Here is a 20,329-nt window from a genome sequence, read left to right on the forward strand (position 1 = left end):
CTTGGATTTAATGTGGAACATGCGGTTGAAAACATCCTCTCATACCATGCACGCTATTTGATTAAAAAAAAGACAACATTTCTGAATATATTGATGGAAATTTTATTTAAATCTGAAAAAGGTAGACACACACACAACTGAGGATACAAAATTTAGGGACATATTCAAAGTTTGCAATTACAAATTTGTTCTTCACGTCGGATGGGACTTAACTGAAAATAGCTCATCTTTTCAAAGGCATTATGCAGCATATTCGTATGGCAAGGGCAGACACAGGGCTGGCAACATGAGGTCTGGCAGAACTCCACACAACTGCACATCAAAGAAAATGTCAATACACTCAAGCATAGTGTCACATGACGCAAACTTTCCCAATAAAGATTTAAAAAAAGACACATGAAACTGACTGCACTGCTAACTGAAGGTATCAAGGAGTCAAACTTAAAAAAAGTTCTCTGAAATTAATTGGTTTTGGTTCACTATGTATGCGTATGTCTTCAGACTGAATCAACCTCAATGACAAAGTAAAAAAGAAAACAATCTTAATGGAAAATAATTAGACAGTCATGTACATCATCAGACTATGGCTGTACATTTATCTCGTTTAAGGGGTTAAATGCCTAGGCAGGAGCAAACCCAAAAACAACAGAAAAAAGAACACATAGTAAAACCATCTCAAGCAAATGAAAAAAAAACCTGACATGATGCTTGCAAAACAATACAGCCAGAGATACAAAATTAAAGCTGGTGTCTGTTTACTAACTGCCATAATCTACTTTTCAAAATAAACATTTGTTTTTAAACCTCTTCTCACATCGAAATCGTGGTCACTCAGACCACAACACTTGAAATTGTGTGGAACTGCCTACACAAAATTAAGATCTGGATGACAGGGATCCATAGTGTATACGTGTATATGAGAACACAGCTCTGGCTCGGAAACACAAAGTACTAATCTGAAGCCTGGTGGACAACAAACTCCCCCGGGAGCGCTATGGTCTAACACACCACGGTTCGGCACTGCGGGGCACTCTGAGTTATATACTGTATGCATCATGGGAACACAAGATGCACAAAAAACAGAGATGACGGAATGTTACAACCCTCTAAACCTCCCACCCAACTCGAGCTGGGATCCCCCCACCCGCATCGTCACTGTTTTTTTTCTCAATCACTAAGCCTTCCTGCACATCGACTCTGAACAACATCTCTTTATGACATCACACATGTCGTTATGACATCATTTCCTTGACGGGGGAGGGGGTGGTGGCGGAGCAAACTGATAGGGTCCTCCCTGGCCTATGAAGCCCATCATTGGCTGGGCAGGGGAGAACTGCTGGGCCATGAGGGGCTGTGGCCCGGTGGGGGGCGGAGGAGGGTTTCCCGAGCGGCCCCCCATGTTGCCAAGTTGGCCAGACTGGTCAGGCCCTCCCCCACTACCTGCCGAACCTCCACCTGATTGGCCACCGCTTCTGGAGTTATACTGGCCGCCTCCTCCTCCTCCACTGCTATAGCTGCTTCCATACTGACCCCCACTGCCCCCCCCCCCCCCCCCCCCACCACCACTGTAGGAGTTGGAGCCAGAGCTGTAGCTATTGTCGCGTCCATCCCTGCCACTGCGGTCGCGATAGGAGGACGAGGAGGACGAGGAGCGGTCTCCACCATCGCGTCTCCCATCACGACTGAAGCCGCCGCTGCCGCCACTGGAGCCACCGCGGCTGTCCTTGCTGCCCCCGCCCACGGTGCGCATGCGGCGGTCGCACTCCTCCTGGTACATCAGATTGGGGTTGTTGGAGTTGGAACCGCTGCCACGGAAACGAGACCGCCCACCTGCGGAATGTCAATAACAGCACGAGAGACAGAGAGAGAGAGCACATGACTTAGTGATCTGATCTGATCTTAGGAGGTGATACACGCAGTAAAGTACATTTGATGAGCACCAGACAAACTGGGTAGTCTGGGTCATGGACAGAGATCCGAAATATGTGATAAGCAGTGTTGGTTGCTGGGATGTTTTGATAGAATATTTGAAGAATGCTATATTTCAAAGACAAAGCATTATTTTGTTATTTCCTTCTGTAGTTTAATGATGTGATTTCCAAGTTGTTGAACCCCGAATTTCAGAGTATCATTAAAAAATGATTATCTTGTTGTAGTGTACAAAAGGCTGTGAAAAATACTGATATGGGCTGATTTTTAGTTTAGTTTAGTTTATTTAGTTTAGTTCAACAGGGACCATGCACAATACACATTGATTACAGAAGTAAAAAGATGGCTTGTGCCAGATTATAGCTATATAGCTAATTTCCATCTGCAGTCCCTGGACAGATAAAACAAATATTAAAATACAATAACATAGACAAGATATAAACAAGTAAGCACATCCATAGGCCATAGGTCAAACACACACACACACACACACACACACACACACACACACACACACACACACACACACACACACACATTAAAATGGCATACAGTGTGAGTCATATTTTAAAAACACATGATTAGTGTTGACAAGACTGGTTGGTTAATGTCCATTTTTTCACACCCCTTGAGAAGGCCTGATAAACAGTAATACTTTTTAGGTTACTGGGTAGACTATTCCATGTTTTGGTTGCCCTGAAGGAGAAGGCTGACTGAGCAAAAGCAGTTCGTCGGATTGGGAGACTACAATCACCCCTAATGGTGGATCTTGACGTTCTGCTCATCAATTCAGAGCAGGGTTGAACAAATGTTCTTAGGGGTGGGGGTGCTGCATTGTGAATAATTGTATGGATTAGCCGCAGATCAGAAAATTGTATGATGTTTTCAAGGCTGAGCATATTATACTTGCTCAGTATAGGACAATGGTGGTACTGAAAAGATCTTCTATCTAGGACCTTCAGGGCCTGCTTGTATAGTGAATCAATGGATTTTAAGACAGTCAAGTCAAGTCAAGTCAAGTTTATTGTCAATTTCTTTACATGCACTGGTCATACAAAGAATTTGAAATTGCGTTTCTTGCTCTCCCATGCAGACATAGACTAATCTAGGTAAGGACATAGACAGTATAGACATAGACAGTACTCATACATGGACATAGACAGTATGGACGTAGACATTGCTCATACAGACATTTAAAGTGCAAGACTGGAAAACAGAAGACTTGTAGAGAACATACATTAAGAGGAGGTATTTTGTTGTGCTTTTTTTAAAAGTCCTTTATAGCGTTCTGACATAGTAATAGTAGCATTTGAAGAAAATAAATAATTAAAAAAGGTTTTATTAAATACACCAGCAGCAGTATGTGTGTGTGTGTGTGTGTTTGTATGTGTTTTGTGTGCGTGTGTGTGCGTGTGTGTGTGTGTGTGTGTGTGTGTGTGTGTGTGTGTGTGTGTGTTTAGTGCAGGTAGAAAGTGCGGTGTGCGTCTGTGTGTGTGTACCTGTGTATGTGTGTGTGTGTGTGTGTGTGTATGTGTGTGAGTATGAGTTGTGTGTCAGTGTGTGTATGTTTGGGTTTTGTGCAGAAAGTGCAAGTGTGCTTGTGTGTGTGTGTGTGTGTGTGTGTGTGTGTGTGTGTGTGTGTGTGTGTGTGTGTGTGTGTGTGTGTGTGTGTGCATGTTTTGAGTTAGTGCAGGTTGAAAGTTCAGTCACAGATGTAGTAGTGCAGGTGGAATGTTCAGTCGCAGATATGGTGGTGGGGATTGAGGGGGGGGGGTTGTCAGTGGCCTGGCTGGCTGGAGGCTGACAGTGGAGGGAGAGTGGGTTGAGTGTGTTCAGTATCTTGATTGCTTGATGCATCGTGTGCTGCTTGCAAGCCTGGTGGTACGGGAACGGAGGCGCCTGTACCTCTTTCCAGAGGGCAGGAGGCTGAACAGTTTGTGTGCAGGGTGGCTTGTGTCTTTGATGATCATCAGTGCTTTTCGGGTGAGGCGTGCGGTGTAAATGTCCTGCAGGGAGGGGAGTGGTACTCCAATGATCTTCTTCGCTGTGTTCACAACACGCTGGAGTGTCTTCCTGTTTTTTCTCCGTGCAGCTTCCTCCCCACACTGTGATGCAGCTGGACACGACGCTCTCTATGGTTCCTCTGTAGAATGTTGTCATGATGGAGGGTTGTAGCACTTGCCTTCTTTAGTTTGCGCAAGAAGCAGAGACGCTGATGGGCCTTCTTCGCCAGTGATGTAGTGTTGGTGGTCCAAGAGAGGGTCGTCGCTGATGTGCACCCAAGGAACTTGGTGCTGCTCACTCTCTCCACAGCATCACCGTCGATGGTCAGTGGTGGCAGTTGTTTTTGGACCCTCTGAAAGTTGACAACAATCTCCTTGGTCTTGTTGACATTTCAGCAGGAGGTTGTTGTCCTTTGCACCATCTGGCCAGCAGGTCTACTTCTTCTCTGTAGTGGGTCTCATCGCCTTAGTGATGAGGCCCACCAGTGTTTGTATCATCCGCAAACTTCACTAGATGGTTAGTGCTGTGGGTCGTTGTGCAGTCATGTGTCAGCAGCGTGAACAGCAGGGGGCTGAGAACACAACCTTGCGGAGCCCCCGTGCTCAGGGTCAGGGTGCTTGAGGTGTTATTCCCTACCCGTACTGCTTGTGGTCTCTGCATCAGGAAGTCCAGCAGCCAGTTGCAGAGGGAGGTGCTGACACCTAGTTTGTCCAGTTTTCTGATGAGTTGTTGTGGTATTATGGTATTGAATGCTGAACTGAAGTCAATGAACAGCATTCTCACATATGAGTCTTTATTGTCCAAGTGGGTGAGGGCTGGATGGAGGGCAGAGCAGATTGCATCCTCCGTGGATCGCTTGGCTCGGTATGCGAACTGGTAGGGGTCCAGGGTGGGGGGTAGGGTGGCTTTGATGTGTGACAGGACTAGCCGTTCGAAGCACTTCATGATTATGGGCGTCAGTGCTACAGGACGGTAGTCATTGAAGCATGATGGTGATGATTTCTTCGGCACGGGTATGATGGTAGTAGCTTTGAAAAGTGATGGGATGACTGCTTGCTCCAGAGAGATGTTAAAGAGAGATAGAGAGACAGTCTTGTTGGCCTGGGACCAGCTTGATAAACAATAATGCATGATCATAGCATTGACATAAGTCACAGCAGCATCAATACTCAGAGAGTTATGGATATGTCTAAAATTTGATATGCTATACTTTACAGTATTACCCAGCTTTTTAATGTGTTTCTTAAAACTAAGAGTAGAATCTAAGGTCACACCTAAATATTTAAACTCATCAACATTATTTAGCTTTGTTCCATCAACATATATGTCTGGAACAACATTTAGTTTAAATCTATTGTGAAAATACATTGTGAGTTTTGTTGGTATTTAGTGTGAGACAGGAGGTTTTTAACCACATTGAGACCTTAGTTAGTGTTTGAGTCAATTTGCTGGCCACCTGTACCGGATCTTTGCCGTGTGTAAATAATACAGTGTCGTCAGCATACATCAGTATCTCCACACCCTCACATACAGATGGAAGATCATTTATGTAAGTGCTGAACAACAAAGGTCCCAATATGGAACCTTGTGGCACCCCCATAGAGCATGCTTTTAAGGAAGATATTTTATCATTTATCTTAACACATTGGGCCCTATTTAATAGATAGGACTCTATCCACTTTAGTACACCTGGAGCCAGCTGAAAGCACGCCAACTTTGAGAGGAGTACTGAATGATTGACTGTGTCAAAAGCCTTGCGAAGGTCTAAGAACACAGCACCCACCACTCCTCCATTATCAATATTTGCCTTGATGTGTTCTATAAAATAGCAGCATGCAGTGTCGGTTGAGTGGTTGGCTCTAAAACCAAACTGCATGGGGTGCATGAGTTTTTTTGTGTTTAAATGCTCCACAAGCTGTTCAGCAACTGTTTTTTCTATTATTTTCGAAATGGCCGGCAATATACTAATGGGTCTATAATTAGTGACATCCTGTTTGTCCCCAGCTTTAAAGATAGGAGTCACTATAGCTGTTTTTAGTACATTAGGAAAATAATTTTCCTCCAAGGACTTGTTTACTATATGAGCTATGGGAGTAGTTAAGACATCTTTAAATTTCTTTAGGAGAAAGGTGTCCATGCCCCAGATGTCTTTAGCTTTGAAGGTGGATATTGTTGATAACATTTTATTTATTTTTACTTCATCTATAATATTAAAATCCAAGACAGAGATTGCACAATTTTGAGCACAGAATTGAGATCTGTCTAGATTGGTTGACGGACAAGGAGCTGATGTGCTGCCACCCAATTCTAAAACAGAGTTAATAAAATAATCATTAAAACTATTTGCAATTATTAGACTATCATTTTGCAATGTGTCATTTATTTTAAGATTAAGGGGTACAGTCTCTTTGCGTTCTTTTCCTGAGAGTTGATCAATAGTTCTCCATAATAACTTTGAGTTACCTTTTGCTTGTTTTATAATATCAAGAAAGTAGTTTGCTCTGGCCTTCCTAAATTCTGATGTGGCCTTGTTCCTAAGGCCTGTGTATAACAGGCGATCCGTAACTAGACCAGACTTAAGTGATTTTTTCAGGGCTGCATCCCTTTGCTTAATAAGTTTTAATAATAAGGTGTTAAACCAATTTTTTGTAAACTGGTACTGCTTTCTTACTTCCAGTACTATGCTCCTGCTCTCTGCCCTCTCACCTTCTCTTGTTGGACTTTTTATTGCCTAATTTGCCATAGGACAGTGAGAGAGACCGGAAATGAGTGTGGAGACAGAGATAGAGATGAGGAAGGATCAGGAAATACCTGCTTTCCCAACACGGATAATTTCACTAATTGTTAATCTACCTAATGATCCGCTGATTCAATGAGCTGGCAGGAACAAATAAGTGGCTGGACAACTTGTACTTTCTGAACCCAAGATGTCTTCCCCCAGACCCATGCAATAAAGAGGATTCAAACCCCGCCCACCCAATGCAAAAGAGTGTGCTCAAATTGGGTCTCCTAAGGGGGCATTGTCCCCTCCTTCTACTTCTCTTTTTGAGGTGTTTGCACAAGAAATGCCTTACCGCCATCTACAGCACTAAGGGGACTGAATTTATTCTCAACCTCAAGACTCCGTTGGTCTCCTAACAGAAGGTCTCCTAACGGGGCGTTCACCCGACATCACATGGATACCAGAAAAGAGCTAGAATGAAGGATCTCTCTCTCTTTAAGATCTCTGTTTGCATGCTCACCTCCTCCTCCGCCCCCGCGACCCGAGTCCACTAGCTGCAGCAGCTTGGGGTTGATGGCCTGCCGGGCCTCCTCCAGGACGCGCACCAGCTCCCGCGCCTGCCGCAGGTTGCCAGGTGTGAAGAAGGTGTAGGCCGTGCCCTTGTTGGTGCTGCGGGCCGTACGCCCGATGCGGTGGATGTAGTCCTCGGACGAGTTGGGGTAGTCGTAGTTGATGACGAACTTGACGTCCTCCACGTCTTCAGGGTGGTGGATTGGGGTTGGCGTAGGGTTGGGGTTGGGATGGGGTGGTGTGGGGTGGAGTGGTGGATGGTGGTGGAAGGAGGAGCAGCAGGAGGCGAGGAAGGAGGTAGATGGGTGTTTTTTGTTCAAGTTGAGGAACAAGGGAAGGAAAACAAGAGAGGTCAAGTTAACATGAGTTACACAGACTATGGGCAGGATGTTTACTTGTACTTCCAGAAGTGGTTCATACTGTTAAGCCATTAAATAATAAATGAATCCATGATATCAGGATTGAAATTCTCAATTAATTAGTTTAGTTTGCGTTCAACTTCACTTACCTCTTACAGATAACTAATTGAAAAAATACATTACATATCTACCTGCTGTCAGTCTTGATCATTCATAAATGTGTGTCATGATATATTTTGGTCAAAAGCAAAGATCTCAAACAATTACTGACTAATCACAAAGTCTTGATTGATCTCACGTAAATTTGTTGAATTCCTCAACACCAGTGTACTAATTTGTGAGGTTGGGGGGATGTGGTCCCAGAATCAACAACACATGGTTAGTCAAGTATACCATGGGAAGGAGTCTTATTTTTGGTCAAACCCATTTGCGACCTGCAAGTGTTCAGACCACATCTAAGCAGCAGTATCTAAACACATTCATTGCTCAGAGTGCATGAAAATAGGCAGAGATATGGAGCTCATTTTGAGGATGTCGAGGAAGTACCTCCAAAAATGCCAAAGACTGAGGACCAACTGGTAACAGCACACATCGTGTTACCGCAATGTCTAATTTGGGAGCAAGGGTTGTTGGACAAGACAAGTCTGTTTCTCATTACAAACGGACAGAGGGCTCGGAAAGCACTGCTAGATGTCTCCACACAGAACTTTGTTATTTCGAAACAACATGAACATATTTAAGATCAACGGCACATCACGGATTTCTTTTATGTGAAGTGGGGGGGAAGAAGGAGATATGGGGATTGAGGTACTTACCCTGAGGTACAAATGAGGCTTCCTTTCTGCCCCTTCAAGGCCAGTCCTGGGCTGTCGGTAGGGGTTGGACAGGTGTGGAGGAGGTAAGCGAGTACCCCCTATGATCGCACCCTTCCATAAAAACCCCACTCCACAACCCTGGACTGGAGGAACAGGGCCAAGCCAATCTATCTCTCTCCTTCTCTTTCTCAATCTCTCTCCTTCCAAACAGAGTTCTGGCTAACCGCTAACTGATACGCTACGGTGAAATAGTGCTAAAAGCTCTGTTTGGAGTTTCGTTTTAGCATGTCCTACAGTGAGGAGACGGTAGGAAGACACCAATGGGGATCCTTCGTTTCCAGACCCCCACCAGGCCCTTCCAAAGGCCAGCCAGAGTCTCCAGGACCCCAGGTCTTTAGCGTTGAGTAACAAGAAACAGACAGTAGGCCATTAGTCCCACGAGAAACACCGTGGGACAGGGACAGGAGTTGAGGTTGAGGCTGAGCTGATTTTTTTTTTGGGCGGGGTTGGTAGGTTGGTAGGTTTGTGTGCGATGGTAGGGGCTGGGCTTGGGGCCAGTGGTAAATCTAGAAAAATGGGAGACGAGTCATGGGATTGGGTCTCTCCATTCCCCCCACACCGCCACCGACACGGTTGATTTTCCGGCCGTGTGATAGCTCAACAAGAGGACATTGAGAATGGATGACAAAGTAGGGAGAATATTTGGGGAGGGGGGAATTTGGGCAGAGGGGTATGGTCACATGAGTGACAGACCACCCATCAGGAAGAAAGATTCAGAGAAATGCAGAGAATAGCTGGACAGGACAGAAACGAAAGACAAAAAGACAAAGAGAGAAGGAAGCGAGCAGAAAACACAAAAGACAGACAGACTGACAGGAAGACATAGATGAACAGAAAAGAGGTAAGAATGAAACAACGAAGGAAAAGAGAACGGTAGGGAAGGTAGAAACCGCTGTGACGATACTGGATTTTTGGATGTCGGATTTTTGAAAAAGAAAATAAACCAAAAACAAGAGAGCAAGAGACTCCTTTCAGGCCAGGACTCCTGCCAGCCAGGACCAGACATGACGACCGCAGAGGGAGAGGCCCGCTCCCAGCGCAGCCAGAGAGGCCAGAGGCGAGGGTGTGGGTGGGGTGGGGTGGGGTGTGTGCCAGCGAGGGAGCCGTGCAGGGGGGAGGCCGCAGGGGGGCCGGTCAGAGAGGGGAGAGGCCTCCAACGCCGTGAGCGCCGGCTGCTCCGCTTGCCCGCTTGCTTGCTGTCTTCTTGTAACGCACCACCTACCGACTACGAGCTAACAGCTAAGCTTAACTAGGCCAAGCTAATGCTAAAGCTACGCCTCAATGGGAACTTCCTGTATTGAGTTCCAATTCTAACTGTCCAGTACCCCGGTATAATTTGCTGACTGACTTGCTACTTTACTGAAAGGAATTCTGGGGTCACTCTCGAAACTTACAGAAAGACCTCCTTGGCTGTATATGAACACACATTGACAGGATAACTAATGGGGGGGAGAAGAGAAAATGTCCGGTGTTTCTGCTGAATGAGATCCAAGTGATGAACGTGCGCACACTCACACATACTAGAACACTATATCTAGCCCATGTGATGGTGTCGGAAGGGGAAGAGGTGGTAAAGAGTCGCTACGTCCTTGGCAATGGTGCGTTACCTTGGTAGCAAGCTGCTGGCATAGCTGGAGGGAGGTGACCCGCGCCTCCACACCCCCTCTCTCTGCCCTCTCGGCTGACTGGCCCACCACACCCCAGCTTTCAAAATTTGGAATCCCAGCAGCGCCCCTTTCTCCCCCCCTCACAACGAGGTCTCCCAGGCAGTCAGCTCCCTGGAAGAGGGGGGGAGAGTTGTCAGGAGCGCCTTAGAGTCTGGGCGGAAGGGGAGGCAGAGAGGAGGATTTTTTTTGTTTTTTTCTGAGATGGCTGTTTTCAGGGATAGCTAAAATCAGGCCGTCTCGTTCTCCCTCTCTGTTTCTGTTTCTTTCTCTCTCGCTCTCCCCCGTTTTTTTTCACTCCACATTTCTGGCTTCGATTTGTCATGCCTAGGTCCGGCCGCAGGCTCCCGTGGGCCTGTGCGCTTCTAGTGCCGGAAGAGAGACTTGGAAACAAAATAAAGAAAAAACAAACAAAAAAATGAACACAGAAACAAAAATAGGTTAAAAATCTCCAAAAAGGCATATTTTTTTACCCCACCCTGTACTCTTTAGCCAAACTAAGTCAACTAGAGTCAACTAACTTGACCATACCCACACATTCTTCTCTAGTTAAACATGATCTATCATTTGAAGCTTCCCTTGACATTTGGTATAATTTGGCCATCAACATTGAGAATTGAGTATTATCTGTTGCTAGCCTATCCAAAACACTGATGTTATTCTGAGTGTCATGTCTCAACCCTTAGTAACCCTCAGAGACAGGTCTATGTCACTCCACACTGAAGTAACACAAAGCTGTGTCATTATGGCATGCAAGAAGATCATACAGTAAGATCAAAATAGGTGCGCATCAGCACCAATGTGTGTGTGAATGATATATGTATAGATGCTATGGTATGCTATCAAAGAATTAATATTAATAACACATACCCAAACCACGAGAGGCCACATCTGTTGCAATAAGAATGGGGGCTTTTCCACTGCGGAACTCTGAGGAGGACAGACAATAAGCAAAGTGAAGTATTATTTTAAGTTAGTTTTCATTCGGTTTTCAGCCAAAAAAACCCAACAAATTCATATTCTAGCCTTTTATTTGTCCCTTCAGAGGCCCCCACACCACTGGCCCTACCTGCTAGCACCCAGTCTCTCTCAGGTTGACTCTTGTCACCATGGATGCACATTGCTGGCCACCTGCAAAAATAGAGGAGAGAACATCACTGATATGATTCCAAATGGTTCCAAATATTATAGCACTATTATACCAGAGATTCTTTAGGTATATAGAGATATGCCAATGTAACAGGTTGCTATGGGCACCTCACATGACCAGGTTCCGGTCTGCCTAAAGGGGCGTGTCATAATGCTCCTAGCATTGAATAGAACAGTCCTTAGGTCTGCTTAGATCTGCCTAAAGGGGGATTTCCCCCCCTCCCCCTTGCAATAATAGAACCCGGAAACAATGGGCCAATGGAACCTCTCTCTCTCTACTCTCTCTGATTATACCGTATATTATTGAAGGTATACCATTATTATATTGTTAAGAAGTACACCCCATGTATTGCAGCAAGGCTAGATTGCAATAAGTAATGCTTCAAAAGGTGATTTAGTGTCCAGCTCACCCATCTCGCCTCATGCGGCGCGTCAGGTCATCGCATCGTTTCTTGGTCTCCACAAAGATGATGGTCTTGTTCTCCTTCTCCGCCATGATCTCCTCCATCAGCTGAAGCAGTCTGATTGCGAGGGCGGTGGCAAAAAGACACACATTCATTTCCATACTTGAAACATCAACAATTATTTTCAGATATACTGCACGCACAACACGTTTCACTGCTTTAACGTAAACATTATTATATAGCTGCACACCATTAATGCTTTTAGAGGAAGTACGTACGTGCTTGCACCACCTGTCTTCTGCTACTAAAAACGTTAATGATTTCAGTATAATGTAATGAAATACCAATGCTGAGGAAGTCATCAAGTCAGCATTCCTTCGCATGTACAGTATATCGCTATGTCGTCAGTCACTTTGAACAAAGGTGCCTGTCTGCTAAATGTAATAATTTAATAGCAATGCTGTGGAAAGTGACTTACTCCGCATTCCTTAACATGTACAGCATCTTTGTGTCCTCCAAAGTCACTTTGGATATAAACATCTATTTGCTAAATATAATAATGAAATAACGAAGTTGGAGGAGAGTGACTTATGGTACTCTTCCTCAGCATGCTCATTCCTGCTATTTGCCTAATCAGTTACTGTAGATGAGGGCATCTATGTGCTACATGTGATAATGAAATACAGTACTATATACCAATGCTGGTAAAGTGACTTACTTGCTGTCCTTCTCACTGTCCATGCAGACGTCCACAATCTGCAGGATATTGTGGTTGGCACTGAGCTCTAGGGCTCCCACGTTGATCTGCACGTTGTCCCTCAGGAAGTCCTCCGCCAGCTGACGCACCTCCTTGGGCCAGGTGGCACTCCACATCAGGGTCTGTCTGTCGGGCTGGTGGAGGCATCAGGACGATAACTTTTACTTTTACCCCATCGTATGGCAACATACAACTAGTACACTAGTGAATGTCCTGTCAATTGTCAATGGTCAACTAACTTAATTTGTCTTGGACACATTGAAAAACAAAGATTAGGACACACATTTGCACAAAAACTTCATACAAACGAGAGAGGTACTTGTAATCGAGTTGTTTCGAAAAGGACAAATCTCTCGTCTGTAAGATGCAAGTAATGACTCCTTGCTTGCAGCGGTCATTGTAATGTTGACAGGGTTGTGCATGTATCTTCTAAACTGGCGGCAAATAGAGACTGTGACCCAGCTGGCTCACAGCGAGCCAGTGTAAAACTGAGGTCATCCTGTGCCAGTTTGCCAGTTGGGGCACAAGCCCGACAGTCAACGCTCCAGTTTGCGCATTGTTTCACTCAGAAAAGTTGCCTATTGGGTCAATCACGCTTTAGTAGTAGCACACGTCAGAGTGGTGCAACCACAGCTAATGGCACTATCGTATGGATTAACATTTAGTTTAGTGGATTTAGGGGGTAACCTAAGAAGCAAATTCATGGTCATACCATAATTACCAATTACTAAGTAACTAATGGGCATTAGCTGTGGTTGTACACCCTGACGTCTGAGCCCAAAAAAAAACAACATTGACCTAATAACTGGGGTAAACGCCATTTGAGTCATTTCCTACCCGAATCTGGTCGACGATCTTGCGGATCTGGGGCTCGAAGCCCATGTCCAGCATGCGGTCGGCCTCGTCCAGCACCAGGTATGTACAGCGCCGCAGGTTGGTCTTGCCCACCTCAAGGAAGTCAATCAGGCGGCCTGGGGTGGCAATGCAGATCTCCACTCCTGGGGACACAGAAGGAACAACAATTGCACGATAGGATTTACAATCGGTATGTTACACACAAGCTATTCTTCCATTTCTAGATTATCAGTAACTGCTAAAATATTTGAGTCTTTAGTGAATGAGCAGGTTAAACATTATTTGACTGCAAATGAAATTTTATCATCTACACAATCAGGATTCAGACAATATCACAGCACTATCACCGCCACTACTTAAGTTTCCAATGACATAATCTCTGCCCTAGATAACAAGAGGTCGTGCAGCTCTTTTTGTTGATCTTTCTAAGGCATTTGACTGTGTAAATCATGACCTTCTGTTGCAACGACTACAACATATTGGTTTTAGTGACATGACACGGAAGTGGTTTTTAAATTATTTATCTGGGAGAACCCAATGTGTAGCTGTTGACAATAGTAATTCTGCTCTGGTAGGGGTCAAAATGGGTGTGCCTCAAGGGTCAATTTTGGGGCCTATTTTGTTTACTATTTATATAAATGACCTCTGTGTTGGTCTTGATTCAGCAAAGGTGCATCTGTATGCTGACGACACTGTTCTGTATACATCTGCCCCCTCTGTAAATACTGCAGTTGAGACTCTTCAAACTGCTTTTAGTGTTTTGCAGACGTCTTTGCTAAGTCTGCGTTTGGTCCTAAATGCAAAGAAAACAAAGTACATGGTTTTCACGCGTACCCGCTCATCATTATCTAATGTTGAAGTGTCCACTACTGATGGTACCTTGCTAGAAAGGGTTAAAACATACAAGTACTTAGGGATTTGGCTTGATGAAAAGTTGAACTATGAATCACATATTGACCATCTTCTTAAAAAGCTTAGACCAAAACTGGGTTTTTATTTCCGTTTGAATTTTTTTTTTCCTTTTGCTGCTAGGCTAAGATTGGTCCAGAGTACATTTTTACCCATCTTAGATTATGGTGACATATTATACATGCATGCGTCCACCTCTCTTCTAAAGAAGCTAGATGTAGTTTACCATGCGGCACTGCGTTTTATTACAAACGCAAACATGAGAACACATCACTGCGCATTGTATGAAATGGTAACATGGACTTCACTATCACTTAGGAGGAAAAGCCATTTCCTCATTTTTATTGTGAAGGCATTGGTGGGTAAACTCCCATCATATATCAACTGTCTGGTGTCACGGCAAACCAGTTCCTATGGCACTAGGTCAGGAAATAAAATTATCTTAAATATTCCTACAGTGCGTACTGAATTAGGTAAGACTTCTTTTAGTTCATATGCCCCACATGTTTGGAATAACCTCCAAAACACATTAAGCTTGGCATCTGTGCCCTCTGTAGAGAGTTTTAAAAATCTTTTAAAAACAACTTTAGTAGAGGAGTGTCACTGCTTTTAAACTCAGTTTTACAGAGGTTTTGTGTGTGTGTGTGTTTTTTATGTCAGATTTTATTAGTTTGTTAGTTCTTACTGTTTAGTGCTTGATGGTCTTGTTAGTCTTGTCCAGTGTCTATTTTGTTTGCCCCTATGTCTGATATGTCTTATATCCTTACGTGTGCTTTTTAAAAATCTGTTTTTTATGTCATAATATGCATGTGCCGCCACTGTCTTGCCGTCTTGGCCAGGACTCCCTGGAAGAAGAGGTTTCTACCTCAATGGGACCTTCCTGGTTAAATAAAGGTCAAATAAAATAAATGAATAAGAGTATGAGTATGCACATCCCACCTCTCTGAGGCCAGACGCAGGACAAAGGCGTATCTGACAGCGGATAGAGTACAAGTCCGCACAATGTAGCTCAAAATTGAGCAACATTGTGCGGACTTCTACTCCTTCAACCCTCAAAAGCTATTGACAGCATAAAGTCTGTGGTTAAAATCATTATGCAACGGTGATTTAGCTTTTAGACCGGGGTGACTTGCCAAAAGACATATTTACTGCGTTACCTTAAAACTGGAAGAAATTGTATTGACCTAATAGCCTACGGCAATATGTGAAAGAGGTCAAGAGAAGCTACGTCTGAGCCTAAGCACTGGCATAACAAATAAAATAATGTAGCAGTTGCAGGCTGCAGCATTGCTTGATGTGTGTTGACGGCATCATATCCGTTCAAAATGACGCTTTTGCACACCTCTGTAGTTGGACAGGTGCGTAGGATATTATCACAGTGGGGTTGTCACTTTTTTTTTTTTTTAAGTATTTTTTTGGGGCTTTTCAGCCTTTATAGTTTTTTGTTAGACATGATAGTGAAGGAGAGACAGGAAGTGAGCTGGGAGAGAGAGATGGGGAAAGACCGGCAAAGGACCCAGACCGGGAATCGAACCCGGGTCGGCCGAGTGGTAAACGTGTGCCCTACCATATCAGCCACGGTAGGGCCTGGGTTGTCATTCAAGTGTAAAGAAATCCTGCAGAAATCCCAATCCCAGGATTCTTTTACACTGGGGATTAGAGACGCACCTCTCTCCAGGTCTCGTATCTGTGGGCCCTTGGGCGCTCCCCCGTAGACGCAGGTGCTCTTGATGCGGGAGGACTTGCCGTAGTCATGCGCCACCTGCTGGACCTGCTGAGCCAGCTCTCGGGTCGGGGCCAGAACCAAACACTGCGGAGCAACACAGGACAAGAGTTTACATGATGAACAACACATTACATTACATTTTACAAAACACTTTCATCCAAAGCGACTAACAGTTACACAGGGTATTGGATACAGTCCCTGGAGCAGTGTGGGGTTAGGTGCCTTGCACAAGGGCACTTTAGCCATGGAGTGAGCTGGGGAAGGGAAGGGTGGGATTGGAATGTGCAACACTCTGATCTAAAGCCCATCTCCTTAACCACTAGGCCACAGCTGAACATGAGAGGGCTGTAATCACAAGATCATGGCAATGGGTTCCTTCGTGATGAGGTAGACTGTGCAAATATGTAGAGCATGCATGCGCACTGCGGAATTACAAAGCATTCTGGTAAGAAATACTGCTTGTACAGCATGATTTTGCACAGCATGCAGCACCGTGAACAGGGCATAAGGAAAATGGACAGCAATCAACCCCAAATCTGCAGCTAAGTGGAAATGGACGCAGAACAAACACCAACACTCCAATGAAATAATATTCTACTATGGCCATAACTAGGACAACTTAGACACAGCAGCATCTACTGTAGTCATGACAGGACCTACAATAGGGCAAGGAAGAACCGCACACAGATGAGCTCATCGCTCACATGGGAGCTCATCGGTGTGCATTCTTGCATGAACTTTATGATAAGACTCTGCACCCGGCGAAAAGGAATTGGATGTGAGTGATGTCTGACGGGGCTTACAATAGGTCCATCTCCTCGCTCCAGATAGGGCTGGTGGTTGATGTGGACTATGGCTGGGAGCAGGTACTGTGGAGAAGATGGATAAACACATACAGTAGATTACATCCCCTGCCAAAACATACCCACCCCTCTGGGAGGACTCTAAAAGACGCATAACGAAACGTTAGCCTGATTGCACTGAAAAAAATAATAAAAAGAAAATAGACATCCGTATGGCACCAGATTTTCCTTCCTTTTTACTTAAGATTTAGTCCTGCTTTGGTTGCAACGGACTGTTACTTTAGAAGCAGGAAGTATGTGTTTACTTTGTTCTACAACATCTATTGTCTATTAGGTTATTGCCATTTCACTCACTGCAAGTGTCTTCCCTGAGCCGGTCTGGGCAATGCCCACCATGTCTCTTCCACTCAGGGCCAGAGGGAAGCCCTGGGCCTGGATGGGAGTGGGCTCCTTGAAGTTCTGCTGCATTAGGACATCCATCACATATTCTAGAGAGAGAGAGAGAGAGAGAGAGAGAGAGAGAGAGAGAGAGAGAGAGAGAGAGAGAGAGAGAGAGAGAGAGAGAGAGAGAGAGAGAGAGGTCACACGTTTGTCAAGGCAAGCTTTCTTTTGACTTTCTTTCATGCTACTTGGGGCATTATAATATTCCCATGTGTCTTAAGTCGCGTATTACACCATTTAGGTGAATGACTTTATGAGGATATGTGTCCTAGACGTCAGTCATAGGTAAACGGTCAGTCATGGGTAAGCGGTTAGGGTGTCAGACTTGTAGCCCAAAGGTTGCCGGTTCGACCCGCCAGGTTGGTGGGGGGAGTAATTAACCAAAGCTCTCCCCCATCGTCCTCCAGGACTGAGGTACCCTGAGCATGGCACCGTGCCTCCACATGGCTCCCTTGCACAGGTGAGGCATAAATGCAATTTTGTTGCGCGCATAGAAAAGATACGTACGTGGGAAGTGAGCCTGTGAGAAGCTGGTGACAGGTTTGGGGCAGCCTGAGCCCCTCACAGTTATCTCCTTCTTCCTCCGGAACTCGTCAATGTCATACTGTATTGACAAAAATGGGATTGTCACTTCTAGATGCACCCCAAAACTTATTCTGTGTGCCAAATGTCATTGCAGTAGTACAGTTTTGGCTGTAATACTCAATCTAAATAATTTATTAGTTGTAGCTGTATGAAAGTACTGGTTGACAACTTTACCTGGCTCATTCGTTGAAGTTCAGGATGTTCTGTGTAAAAGTTCTTTTCAAATTTAGGAAGTTCATCCAAATCCCATTTCTTTTTACGAAGGCGCTCGCCTGGATTGCCAAATTTCTTCGTCCCAGGCGGTGAACGCCCACGACTGGAGCCGAACCGAGGCCTGTGGAATGAATGTGCTGATTTTAATGTAGATTATTTAGAACTATTCAAAATCCAATGCAGTGGCTCGTTTGCAATGTAGTACACTATCCAGAGGGTTGTGCACGCGTCACCCATACTTTAGGTGGGTGTGGACCGCATGTTCCAGCTGTCTCGAAGTCAACACATCTGTTCACTCGCTGATCTAGACTGCGATGTTGGGCAAACTCAATTGCCGTACTTTATTATAGTAATACTGAATGATACATCGCAAAAATGCAAATGCAAATCGTTTACATCCCTATGCAAAAACAGCATTGATAGCGTAGACGACACGTACCCCCTGTCGCGTCCACGATCTCGGTCTCTGTCTCCATACGACGAACCACCTCTCATGCTGTTGGCTGGTTGTTTTTTAAACCTTTAATACACAAACTTAAGTGTCAGTGGTGAGAGTTATGTGTGCATACCAAGAATTTGCAGCAACTACTGCCAGCTAACAAAGCTACATTAGCTTATCAGCTAAGTATGGAGCAAGGCCGATGATGAGCCTTATGCATGAAGCAAATGCAATGGGAAAGACGTGAAAGCCAACACAGTTTGCAAATCTTTACACAGCACAAGCAATATTGTTACCGTGCAACTGGAAGATATCAAAAAATAATCTTGAGATTTGTTTTGACAGGCCCCTGGTCGCGTTCCTTTCCCGAACACTTTGGAAGACAAAAATGGCGTCGTTATTGTAGTTCTTCTGTATGAACGCTTGGCGAGCTTCCTTTGACCTCATTACCGCCGCCTAGCGTTCAAAAATGCAACGTTTAGTCATATCCTCCTGACTACCAGGGGAAAAAAAGTTTAAAAATCTTTGTTTTTTTTTTACTCCCCCAATTGTTTGAAGGCAAAAAATGAGATTGACAACATTTTTTTCGAATTTTTATTTTTTATTTTAAAGATTTAATGTGTCCATTACAGTGGACATTGGAAGTCCGTACATTGAAAATGTACCTTAATTGCTATCAATCAATCTGGATGAAAAAGCATAACAATCAGTTTAATAATTAGTAAATTTGAACATTTATGAGTTTACAATGAGTGTTTTATTGGTTTGAGGTGGAAACTGGATGTGTCTGTGACCATTATCATTCATGCAGGTCATCTCAAGTCAAAGCAATTTTGTTTTAAGTAACTGGACTTGCAGTTGAAGCCAGAATGACATGTGGTCCCTCAACTGAGAACTTTCACCAGAGTTGACTAATTTTATAGTTCTGATGTGTGAAATATGGGTTATTATCTCTGGAACCAACATGTGTTCATGTCTATAGGATTAATTTAGTCTTAATTTAATTTTTGGTTGAAATATTGTCCTGCAAAGTTCAGACACACATCAGAGTCATGCTCTACATGGGGCGACAAATGCATCGATAGGGAACGTTCTGCTTGTTCTGATTCTACTTTTCCTGCTTGAAATGAATCCTAAGAGGTCTCTGAATCTTCAGCATCTTCCTCAAACATCACATCTAGGATTATTTATCAATAATGTGCTGTGAAGTGTCTCTCCTTCTGATTCTGATACTGACTTTCTGACTAGAAAAATACTAACAAAATGGAAGATGTCACTACCAATGTCCATTATAGAGGACATTTCTTTAACGCCTAAATTTGGGAATTAAATAATGTTACATTAATTTAGAAATGGTTTAATTGTGCTCTGAAGAGATTGAAATAACATATAAAGATGATGTTTTAAGACAATGATTGCCCACTTTAAAGTATTATGCATTTACTTTCCCTTTGGCCAAAAGCGGCCTATTTTTAATGGACACCATTTTCCTTGCAAAGAAATAGAAAGTTCCCGAAACCCCACCCCTACACACATGGTATCATTGGAAAGCTCTGAATGTCCTCTTTAAAGACCATTGGGAGTTAGCGCAGTAGTATGTATGGGGTGGGAGATATTGCGGTTTACAAATGTCCTCTAGAGAGGACAAAAATGAACTGCTGGTAGTCAGGAGGATAATGACCACACCAGATGAAAACATGTAGCCTATATATCAGATGCTGCACACAAAATAAATCTGGCAGCCTCCAGCAATTGTGTCTACGACTGCAATAATGGTATTTTAGTTCTGTAGAACACCAATGGTAAAATGTATGGACAACTACAAGTCAAATGCACAGAGGTAGTAGTAGAGAGGTTCCAACGTTACAACCGGTTGTGTTAGTAGGTAGCCCCCCCATGACATTGAAAACACATCTTTGCTCCAA

General features: G+C 44.2%; 1 protein-coding gene across 1 annotated transcript; it reads right to left on the minus strand.

The window, feature by feature from the left end:
- Positions 1-86: 86 nt before the first annotated feature.
- ddx17 (DEAD-box helicase 17) lies at positions 87-18,810 on the minus strand. Its single transcript, XM_063192150.1, has 14 exons — positions 18,701-18,810; positions 18,405-18,485; positions 17,927-18,086; positions 17,675-17,771; positions 17,081-17,214; positions 16,727-16,792; positions 15,866-16,007; positions 13,271-13,431; positions 12,395-12,567; positions 11,683-11,793; positions 11,193-11,254; positions 10,994-11,053; positions 7,176-7,412; positions 87-1,830 (listed from the first exon to the last, which is right to left on the minus strand). Exons 2-14 carry the CDS (start codon positions 18,458-18,460, stop codon positions 1,241-1,243), a joined length of 2,049 nt encoding a protein of 682 aa, XP_063048220.1. The 5' UTR covers positions 18,461-18,485; positions 18,701-18,810; the 3' UTR covers positions 87-1,240.
- Positions 18,811-20,329: the final 1,519 nt, after the last annotated feature.

This window comes from Engraulis encrasicolus, chromosome 2 (assembly GCF_034702125.1).
Source record: "Engraulis encrasicolus isolate BLACKSEA-1 chromosome 2, IST_EnEncr_1.0, whole genome shotgun sequence".
Taxonomy (NCBI): Eukaryota; Metazoa; Chordata; class Actinopteri; order Clupeiformes; family Engraulidae; genus Engraulis; species Engraulis encrasicolus.

Excerpts from the sequence above, each read along its gene's own strand:
- ddx17 (XM_063192150.1), bottom strand. The coding sequence starts at position 18,460 with ATGAGAGGTGGTTCGTCGTATGGAGACAGAGACCGAGATCGTGGACGC. Across the intron at positions 18,087-18,404 it reads GATCGTGGACGCGACAGGGG|GCCTCGGTTCGGCTCCAGTC; the intron begins GTACGTGTCGTC and ends TTCATTCCACAG. Across the intron at positions 11,054-11,192 it reads GAGAGACTGGGTGCTAGCAG|AGTTCCGCAGTGGAAAAGCC; the intron begins GTAGGGCCAGTG and ends TGTCCTCCTCAG.